The 11,408-nt window shown below is 38.4% G+C and overlaps 1 protein-coding gene across 7 annotated transcripts in view; it reads right to left on the bottom strand.

The window, feature by feature from the left end:
- tnrc6c1 (trinucleotide repeat containing adaptor 6C1) overlaps positions 1 to 11,408 on the bottom strand; it is a 75,418-nt gene that overhangs the window by 24,675 nt on the left and 39,335 nt on the right. For 3 of the 7 annotated variants that reach the window (XM_043714631.1, XM_043714633.1, XM_043714630.1), the window contains 4 exons: positions 8,106 to 8,273; positions 7,233 to 7,424; positions 4,499 to 4,648; positions 2,346 to 2,462 (listed from right to left, as the gene is read on the bottom strand). In XM_043714631.1, the coding sequence (XP_043570566.1) occupies positions 2,346 to 2,462; positions 4,499 to 4,648; positions 7,233 to 7,424; positions 8,106 to 8,273 (627 nt within the window). The remainder of the gene's footprint in view (positions 1 to 2,345; positions 2,463 to 4,498; positions 4,649 to 7,232; positions 7,425 to 8,105; positions 8,274 to 11,408) is intronic. The other 4 variants (XM_043714635.1, XM_043714636.1, XM_043714632.1 and 1 more) reach the window with 2 other exon arrangements.

Below are 11,408 nucleotides of genomic sequence, written 5' to 3'. Positions count from 1 at the left end.
CCGAACTGGTCCTCACCCTTAACAATTTCTCCTTCGAATCCTCCCACTTCCTCCAGACCAAAGGGGTAGTCATGGGCACCCATATGGGCCCCAGCTATGCCTGTCTCTTTGTTGGCTACGTAGAACAGTCCATCTTCCGTAATTACACCGGCATCACTCCCCACCTCTTACTCGGCTACATTGATGACTGCATTGGCGCCACCTCGTGCTCCCGTGAGGAGGTTGAGCAATTCATCAACTTCAACACATTCCACCCTAACCTTAAATTTACCTGGATCATCTCTGACACCTCCCTCCCCTTCCTGGACCTCTCCATCTCCATTAATGACGACCGACTTGACACCGACATTTTTTACAAACCCACCGACTCCCACAGCTACCTGGATTACACCTCTTCCCACCCTACTTCTTCCAAAAATGCCATCCCATATTCCCAATTCCTCCGCCGTATCTGCTCCCAGGAGAACCAGTTCCACCATAGAACACACCAGATGGCCTCCTTCTTTAGAGCCCACAATTTCCCTTCCCACGTGGTTAAAGATGCCCTCCAACGCATCTCGTCCACATCCCGCACCTCCGCCCTCAGACCCCACCCCTCCAACTGTAACAAGTACTGAACTCCCCTGGTGCTCACCTTCCACCCTACCAACCTTCGCATAAACCAAATCATCCGCTGACATTTCCGCCACCTCCAAACGGACCCCACCACCAGAGTATTATTTCCCACCCCATTCCGCCTTCCGCAAAGGCAGGCTGGTACACTGATTTGACCTGGCCTCAGCCAGGTTGAAGAAAGCACAAAACACAAGTACTTTGCGCAGGGACAAAAAGAAAATATGAGTGAACCATTAAAGGCTTAAAATCAAATTACCGACAACTGCATAATTTGCAAAGAGATAGTCAAGTATAATAAACCAATAGAAAAAAGCAGCACATTTTATGTTTCAACATATGTCTTCAGTAGAATTTGCATAGCTTACAAGTAGAAATCAAATCTTTGAACATTTAAACTTAGCGAACATTTACATTTTGACTCTCGTTGCAAATGCTTCAAGATAAACTGAAAAGGGTTCTAACTGTGGAATGAAATTAATGTTCCTTGCATGATTATGTGAGAAATGGTAAAATGACATTTTTATGCAATTAATGAATTGAGTAAAACACTGCTTTGAGAGTTTTGTAGTTATGACTGACCTCCAGAAGAATCTATTTACATTTTTGTAAGTGAGCATGTCAGACCAAAAATGTTTTCTAGTACAAACTGGAGTACCCAATTGCAATCAGATGAGTTCTTAGTATTGAGGTTTACAGGGAGACTCTATTTTCAAGTTGCTCCTTTGGTGCTATTTTACTTCATTGTTCCTGTTGTTAGGATCAGAAATCCCATTGAGCACTGAGAGATTCGTATTCCAGCATCTCTCATCTTTATCTGGCCATACTGACAGCATTTTGGATTCATCTCACTCGCTCAAACTTGAAACTGCTCCAAGCTTTCCAATTTGTGCCCTCTCCCTATGCTGCACCAGCCTATCTAACCCACACCACCTTAGGACACCCGCTGAAGCTATCAGCCAACAACATGCCTTCAAGAGATTTGTCAGTGATAGCTTGGTCACTTACAGGAGGCACTGTAAGTAGCGTGTTAAATTTTAAATTATGAGTAATAAAAATGTTATTTTAACAGTTATTTAATCTACCAATGTAGGAATTAGGCACTTCACATACTTTATTTCAACTCAAAGGACACATGTATAATGTTTTAATTCCTTTTTGCAAAGGAAAATCTACGGATCCTAACTCTAGTTTTAACGTGAACTTAACTCCTACAAGAATCAATGCTTCACAAAATCCTTTCACTTAAAATCTCGATTTTTAGGAATGGAACCTTGAGTTTGGATAAGGACATCCGGGATACATGTAAAAGAGGTCACTTTCATGAAGATAGCAAAGAGTCTGTTGAATCATATTCAGGTATCAATTATTCTGGAGTGGACAAGGAAAAAATGTTGATGGACATCTAATGGGAGGAGAGAAATTCCCATCTTTGCTTAACAAATGTCAAGGCATTAATGCTGAATTGAATCAAAACCATAATCTAGAAGAATTTAGATAAATTTGAATTTCATGATGTTCTACACTTAATTACAAGTAAAAGGGTTATTTTTAAAGAACTCACTGAAAATTGTGTGCTTGATTTCATATTAAATTCCACTTTATGAGCCTACTTTCTACATGAAGCAGTACTCTGATCTGTGCTTTTAAACCCACATTAAGACTGTTGCAATCCTGCTCATTCCTTATGATGAGGTTCAGTATGGTCAGCAATGGAAGCAAAAGAACCCTACCTGCAGTATTAGGTGCAGATGTAGAGCTGCTGAAAGAGCTAGTATAGCCAGAGGCACTGAAGGACCAGGCACTAGATGAAGGCAGCGTGGCGTTCTGAGATGATGTTGGGGATGACCCTGTATAAACAGCAAAAAAGCAACTAAGGAAATGGAAAATGATTTAAATTAAATCTCAAAATGATTAGCATATTTTGTCGTGAAAGACACGAGAAAAACAAAGGAATGGAGAAGGATGACTTTCAATGATACTATTGTTTAAATTAAATTCACAAGATTCCTCAGAGTGGAAACATTTAAAGATGTTTGGATTTTCTTTCATAATTATGAAAATATCAGATTAGTTTCATAAAATACTCAATCCATTCTGTCTCTCTCAATTCCAACTAAAACTCTATTTATGCACTTCGCCTGCCAGGTACAAAACTACATAAATATAGTTGTAAGTACTCCAGTTTGTAGAAAATACACTCTAGACATTTGAAATGCTGTATAGTCCAAGATATAAAAAAATGTACAAAGCAAAGAATATAGTAGCAAAGTCTAACTTAAGATATTATTGTCACACAAAAATATTACAAAACTGAACAAAGCTGAAGCCAAAACAGCATGGAAATAGTGAAGATAGGAAGAGTACTAATGTTGCATGAGGCAAGCACTATAGTGTGTAATCGTTAGAGACAATGTATCCCTGTATCAGGAATGGGTTTATATTTTTAAAGAAAACGTTAGGGTGAGTAAATTGAGTTTTAGGTTCTATTTTTGAGTTTAGAATGAACTAGCTACAGAGCAAGGAAAACCTCTTTAAAGTAGACTTCAGTTGAATGTGTGTGTGGTGGTTCAAATAATTTAGAATCATTCTCAAATGAACCAGAGTCCCTCTAGTGTGGAAGCTGGCCATTCAGCCCATCGAGTCCACACCAACCCTTTGAAGAACATCCCATCCAGACTCATTCCTCCACCCTATCTCTGCATTTCCCATAGCTAATCCACCAAATCTACACATCCCTGGACACTATGGGCAATTTTGCATGGCCAATCTACCGAACCAGCACTAGTTTGGCCTGTGAATGGAAACCAGAGCATCCGGAAGAAACCCACGCAGACAAGAGGAGAAAGGTACAAACTCCAAATGCGCAGTTGCCAGAGGGTGGTATTGAACCAGAGTGTCTCCCGCTGTGAGGCAGCAGTGCTAACCACTGCCATCCACGGTGTTGCCATGAAAGATGCCATGAACCCAGAGTTCCGGGGTAGCCAAGCTGAGGGAGAATGGCAGAATGAGAGGAGAGACAGAAAAAAAACCTTTCTGAAAGTCAGAGGTTGAGTCAAGAAATCTGAACCATATTTGAATATTTAAACAGTATTCCAGCTGAGAAGCTAAGCTTCACATTTCTGATAAGTATCTGACGTACGATTATTGAGAGTGTAAATGAAATGTGTAGAAGAAAAGTTAAGTTTGGTTTAGAAATATCTGTACTCATTGTACTTTTAATATCGTTAACATAACTGACTACTCAGGAGTGTGTGGCTTTTAGTGTTTATATTCTTTGACTTTAGTTGGTTTTTAAGCTGTCTTTTTGTAAATACCTGTATTTTTGGATTCTAAAAAATAAACAAATATGTTACTGGATTCATTTTAAGAAATATGTAAGGAAAAAAAGGTTGTCTGATCTCTTGAGCTTGCTGCGTCATGAACTAAGATTAGTTTACATTCTATCTCAAGACTATTTTCTCATAACATAAATAAATCTAGAAAACTATAACTTACAGCTAAGTAGTCACAGGATTGAGGACCTGGTGAGATGTCCTTTAAGACATTGTGTATCATTTTTATAAAAGGATCAAATCTAAAGTCCCAGGTTCTTCAGCACATTTAAAAATTAGTGACATTCATTTTACAACACTAGCCTAAATACCAGTGTATTTGTATGTGGATTACATCTACATATTTTAGTTAACCATCAAGTTCATTTATAAAGGCATTTATTAAGACATAAGGCAGACATAAGGCTTACTGTGTATTTTACAGACTTTTTCCCTTATAAATAAAACATGTCACAGCCTTTTCTCAAGGAATTAAATAAAACCTCTGAGCAAATTACTTGAAGTTGCGGAGTCTGCTTTGTGTGCCACACTTCAGTTCTATTCTGTCTTACCTCCACTCCTGTCCCTGAGCAGGTAACGATCCACATCCCGGATAGTAGTATTAATGGAAGGTCCACTGGGGACACTTCCAGGTGTAACATTAGGATCAGTCTCAGGGTCGATATTCTGTAGTCCTTTCCATGGCTCCCCAGGACGAAACTCTTTAGTAGTTAGGAAGTAGGCAGTAGAACAGTAAATCGCTATTAGTAGTTAAGTAGTCAAACATAATAAAACTATTAGTTTATTACTGATTGTCTAATGTTTTAAAAATTAAATGCTAAACTAATAAAATTGATTTCACAATATAGTATTTTGTGTTTCTCTGTATGCATTTTTTTTCTCACATTGCTTGAAGGCATTGCCTCCTTGCTGGGACATGGTCCCATAACCTTCAGTTGCCCTTCAGCACTTCAGCTAAGAAATTTATTTACATAAACCTTAACAGATCGTTCAAACCTAAAGGGCACCACAGCCAAGTCTGATTCGGTCGTCAATGTTGATTAAAATAAAAATTACAGGCAAAAATTGCTGCATAGTGATCAGCTAAACAAACTGTCTCAAAATTCTCCATTTCTCATACACTGAAGCCAAATGTCAGCTCGAAGCACATCAGCTAAGTCGAAGATTAGTAATTGAACCTGTGACTACCTTCCTCAAAATTACTCAGCTTCTCAAAAGATTATGAAGTAAATTTATTCAGCTGAATGAGCAATCCAATACTCTTGTTTTAAAATACAACATAATGTAATTCTGATTAGATATACAAAGAAAATAAGGTCAGTGGTATTTTATTTGAAAAAGGCTGCCAAAATATTTGCCCACAAGTTTAAACATGATAAAAAGATTAAAACTAAACTTCTTATTTGAGATTACAGATGTTGGTCCATTTTTCTGGTATTATGGACCCACAGTTTCTGACAAGTACTGTTCTATCAGCATGCTTGAGAGAGAGATCCTGATGTAAACTTAATCAACATCTTAAACTTTTTAATTTACTTACAGAAATACACTACCAATATTTATTGTTATATTATTTTGCAATGAAATGTCTCATCAAAAAAACAGATTGTGAAACAATCATATCTACTGCAAATCAAAAGGACAGCCACACATTGCTAATTTTGTGCTTTAAGACCAGAAAGTGTTCTCCAAACATACTGCATAATCACAATGAAACACTCGCATTTACTCATATCAAAGAAATGATAACTTGAAAGCATCTTTCAAATTAACTGCCAGTATGCCTTTGCTGGCACCCTATAACGGCCCTTTACACGATCATGCTTGAAGCAATATTTAACTAATGCAGTATTAACAATGCTAAACATTGAAGGGATATTCAACAGGGGGTTTGAAAATAAATTAGTCTTTTATCTATTATAGTGCACTTCAAAATGATTCTCAACCACAGTGGCCTTTTAAAGTAGGAACACCCACCTTTATGTGCACAACGCAACTATTTTTGTGTGGTACAGTACCACATCTCACTTCAAATATCAAGTTTACAGCCTTGCAGTTGTTAAATAATTTTCACAGAGGTTATTTATTTTGCATCTCAGTTAAGAAAAACTTTGTTATTTAATATGATAGCAAATTCCATACTTAAGTCTGAAAAAGCTATTAGTATTGTTTCTACAAAGTTAATCAGAAGAAAATTACCTAGGCCAAAATTGGGTTTGAAATAATTAAATGAGGCATTCATAGAATTATAGAATCCCTACAGTGTGGAAGCAGGCTAATCAGCCCATTGGGTCCACAGCAACCTTCAAAAGCATCCCATCCAATCCCCGTATTTCCCATGGCTAATCCACTTACCCTGCACATCCCTAGATGCTTTGGGAATTTTAGCATGGCCAATCCACCTAATCTGCACACCTTTCGACTGTGGGAGGAAACACATGCAGAGAGGGGGAGAATGTGCAAACTCCACACAGACATACACCTTATGGTGGAACTGAACCTGGGTTCTTGGTGCTGTGAGGTAGCAGTGTTAACAACTGAGCCACCGTGCCATCCCAGGCAAAGCATGATACACAAGACTACACTACTCAAACAAAACAAAATCCAAAGTTGATGCTAAATCTATCTGGCTAGTGCATAAAATAACCCTGATCCACACATACTTTCCAGGCCATGCTTATATATACTTTGGTTCAGTTTCCTCAAACTTATAATGTCACAATTCCCATGCCTCAATGGGTGTAATAACATGTCAACTTGCTGAGAAAAATGAAGCATCAAATAGGCGCATGGAAAATACAACCTAGCTGTGCACACTGTATTTAGTCTGTTCCTTGGAAATAAGCCCCAACAAATGCGTGGATTTGGATCAGTGGGTAGAATTGAACAAAATGTGAGATTATGCAATGACGTGATGGCATGCAGTGGATTACAAGGGAGATCATAAGCTAGATCTAAGAACACAACCAAACTCTGAGTATCACTAAACCAACTCCTCCAATATAGTGCAACTGTCTCTAGAAAGCCCTTCAAAAATTCTCAATATGCATTTATAAGCTCCTGTGGCGCAGATTAATCCTAAAGATTTTGAAGGGGTCCAAATGAATGAAATATTTTGCTTCCATTATTAAGTGATATATGCACTAAATTAGCAAATCTTGTTTAAAACAGTTGGCATATGTTTTCAATTTACTAATTTCTCTTAATGTGTAATAAATATACAGGTCTCAGTCAAACACAACATTCTTAACACCTATTTTCTTTTTGCCAGTCTTTGGGGTTTACCTGGTGGCCAGTTAATGTTGGAGCCATTTGAGATCTTATCGGCAGGGGATTTGGCACGTGTCCAGCTATCACTGACTGGTACCGGAGGACTGGCTGGTGACTCACTGCTGGTTATCAGATCATATGGACTGTAGGAGTCCTCAAGGGAGGGCTTGCTTGTTGGACCAATATTGAGACCTCCAGGGATAGCACCTGAATATGCGTCAAGTGGGATAGAAAGGCAAGGTCATGGATATAAAAACATTTTTCTATGGACCTGACTCTGAATCTCAACAGTAGCTAAATTAGACCCAGTTAGTTTTATTAAATGCTGATGTAATTCAGATTGAGACTTTGATGTTCTATTGTTTCCTTTATTACAGTATTAAATTTCTTCAGCACTAAATAAGTCTTGTAGGTAAAATAAAAGTAAAACAATTTATTACAGTTAATTCTGAAAATATCACAAATGAAGAAATGCTCTGTGGTCTATTGTCCAAACTGAAATTTGCAGAGAAAATTCGGTACTCAAATGGCTAAAATACATCATTGCATGTTTTCAAGTTTGTCCTCTGTTTTAGCTGAAGGTGCAAGACAAGAAAATGAACTGGCTGTTTTGATGCCAATACTGAATAGTCAGTTTGCCAAAACCAATGTTTTATTCAAGTTTAGGAAATAATAATGTAGCATGCTCTCAGCATTTTAAATGTGTTCACAGAGATGGTAAGTGAAGAGCAACAGAACCTTTTTTTTCCCGTTTGCCAAGTCATTAATGGGCATTAAATTACATTCTTGCATTTTCCAAGAAGTTTTCTGAGACTGTGCAAGAACTTAATACCAAATGATGAATGAAGTATTTTGGCCTGCAAGTACTCTGCCCTTAAGGGCTCTTACCATGCTTGCTCTGGCTCTGGTCCAGCGGTAAAGAATTACTGCTTAAATTTTCTATCGAGTTTGGGTGGGTCCACTGCCTCAATCGAGATTGAGCTTGAGCTGAATCCTTCATGGATATACCACCACTTAGCTCCATGTTGCTTACATTCATATTCGGGATCAATCCAGCTATAAGTAAAATACATAGAAAAAACAAAGTATAGAAGCAGTTGGATCATGCAGCCTATGAAAATGGTTGCCTTCACAAACCGTGCAGACTTTGGATCAACCAACTCAGAAAGTTGAGGCAAGTCTTCACAAAGTTGAGATTTTTATTTGTGTAAAATACAGAATAGAAAACTAATTGAACGTTAAAAAACATTTTGTAAAATAAACTGTTCCTTCCTTTGTAAAAACACTGATTTAGGTTTAAGGAAAGCCAATAATGATGACCAGCTGCGAGCAGAAAGTGAGATGCTGCTTGAATATCCAAAGCAAAATCACTAAGGAAGCATTAGTAAGAATGGAGATTACAACTGTTGAGAAATGGCATAAAGCTTAAAATCAACAATAGAACAGGGAGGAAATGCTTTTATTTGTACAATGCTTTGCATCCTTAAAACATTCCAATGTCGTAGAAGCATAGCATATTTGTTTCTAATCGTCAGCAAATGTGGTACAGGTCCTACAAACACTAATTTGTTTATTTTCATAGGAACTGCAGTTGCCATTCAGCTTGTTGAGCCTGATCTGCCATTGAATATCATGGCTGATCAAACACTTCATTCACACAATCCCCATTTGTGCTATTGATAGGCATAAACAGCTTTAAATACTCAAGGACTGAGCTCCACAACTCCTTGAAGATAGATAATTCCAAGTATTTACTACCCTGTGAGTAAAAGAAATTTCCCCTCATCATGATCTCCCCTTTATTTTAAATTCTGCTCTCTGGTTCTTGCTTCCTCAGAGGAAATATCTGACACGGTTTATCACTAACTATTTTATAGGTTTCAATGAGATTATCCCCTCATTCTTTGCAAGTTTAGAGAATACAGGTCTAATTTGCCCAATCTCCCTTCATAGAACAGTCCTGCCATCCAACGAACAAGTCTAGTGAATTTTTGTTGCACTTCCTTTATGGTAATCACATCTTTCCCGAGATAAGGAGATCAAGATTGCACACTGTATTCCAGGCATTGTCTAACCAAGCTCCTTTACAACTGAAACAAGACTTCACTTGTCCTGTACACAAATTCTCTTGTGATAAAGGCAAACATTCTCAATAACATTGCTAATAGCTTTCAGGACCTGCATGTTAGGCTTCAGCGACTTGTTGACAAGGACACTTCCCAACCTTTCATTATTTTGGAAATACTGTGCACATCTGTTCTTCCTTTCAAAAAGTGGGTAACTTGCCAATTTTTTGCTTTATATTCTATCTGCTAGGTTCTTGCCAAATCACTATGCCTGTCCGAATCCTTCCTCACAACGTACATTCCTGCTTAGCTTCATATCAAGGGCAAATTTGGAAATATTACAGTTAGTCCACAACTCTGCCCTTATTCCTTTGTAATCGCCTTTATTTAAGCTTAGCACAGTTGTCTGCAAACCAAGTGCTTCTCTCTCAAACTGAATGCTAAATTTGACCATGTTATGGTCACTTTACTCTGATATTAATTTATTTAAACTGCTTCATTACATATCACTAGATCCAAATTAGCTGAAACCCCAGCTGGATCCACAACAAGAAGTATATACCATCGCCACCACTAAAGAAGTAGTATTAGATAAAATAATAAGGCTAAAGGCAGATAAACCCTGTGGTCTTTAAGGCTTACATTTCAGAAACCAAAAAGAAATAGCTACTTAGATACTAAATGAATTGGTTTTAATTTTTCAAAAATTCTTGGATTCTAAAGAGGTACTACAGGATTGGAAAGCTGCCAATGAGACACCCCAATTCAAGATGTGAGGGATGCAAAAATTGTGCAACTATACATTGATTAGTCTAATGTCCATTGTTGGAAAAATGTTGGAATCAATAAATAAGGAAGCATATTTGGAAAATCATCATCTCATCAAGCAGAGTCAGCATGGCTTCATGAAAGGCAAAATAGCATCTCACTAGCCTATTAGGTTTTGAGGAAGTCTCAAACAGAGTGGTTAGAGACGAAACAATAGATGTACTGTATTTGAACTTCCAGGGTACCTCACAAAAGGTTAAGAGCCCATGATGTTGGAGATAGTATTTTGCTTGCACAGAGAACTGGCTAAGGGTTGTTTTCAGGTTGGCACCCTGTAACCAGTGTGGTTCCACAGGGATCAGTGCTGGAATGTAACTATTTACAACATATATTAATAATTTGAAGGTAGGATGTGAATGCACTGTGTCCAAATTTGCAATTAACACAAAAATAGGTAGAAAGGCAAGCTCCAAAGAGGTTGCAATCACTTTACAGAGAGATATTTATAGATTAAGTGGCAGAAAGATGGCAAATGGAATATAATGTCATTCATGTACAGCATGGAAACAGATCCTTCAGTTAAACGCGCCCAAGTCGACCAGCTATCCTAAGTAGACAGGCATGAGGCTGGAAGAACACAGTAAGCTAGACAGCATCAGGAGGTTGTTAAGTTGATGTTTTGGGTGTAACCCTTCTTCAGTACTGGGGGTGGGTGTAGGGGGAGCTGCAGATAAAGGGATGGCGGAGGCAGGGTGGTGAATTAAGGATAGGTGAAGACAGGTAGAGGGACGACGTGGTTGGTCAGTGGGAGGAATGAACCAACTGGACGTCCCAGTCACCGCCCATTTTACTTCCCTTTCCTACTCCCTTTCTGACATGATAATTCTTGGCCTCCTCAATTGCCACAATGAACCAAACCCCAAATTGGAGGAACAACATCTCACCTTCCACCAGGGCAGCTTACAGCCCAGAGGACTCAACAGTGAGTTCTCCAATTTCAAATAACCTCTCCTCCCAACCACCTTCATTCTAGCCTGTCCTCCTCCCTTTCAGCCCTCCCTACCACCAACCGGATTCATTCCTCAAACGTTGACTTCTCCGTTTGCCAAGTTTGTTGTGTTCTTCTAGCCTCCTACCCATCTACTTTGGATTCCAGCATCTGCAGTTATTTTTTGGGGTCTGACCAGATATCTTAACCTAATCTAGTCCAATTTGCCAGCACTTGACCCACATCTCTCTAAACCTTTCCTATTCATATATCCATCCAGATGCTATAAAATGTTGTAATTGTACAGCCTCCACCACTTCCTCTGGCAGATCATTCCATACATGCACCACCCTCTATGTGAAAAAGTTA

Source organism: Chiloscyllium plagiosum, chromosome 24, assembly GCF_004010195.1.
Source record: "Chiloscyllium plagiosum isolate BGI_BamShark_2017 chromosome 24, ASM401019v2, whole genome shotgun sequence".
NCBI classification, from domain to species: Eukaryota; Metazoa; Chordata; class Chondrichthyes; order Orectolobiformes; family Hemiscylliidae; genus Chiloscyllium; species Chiloscyllium plagiosum.
The sequence above is the reverse complement of the archived record's forward strand: the minus strand, read 5'-3'. Positions and strand labels throughout refer to the sequence as shown.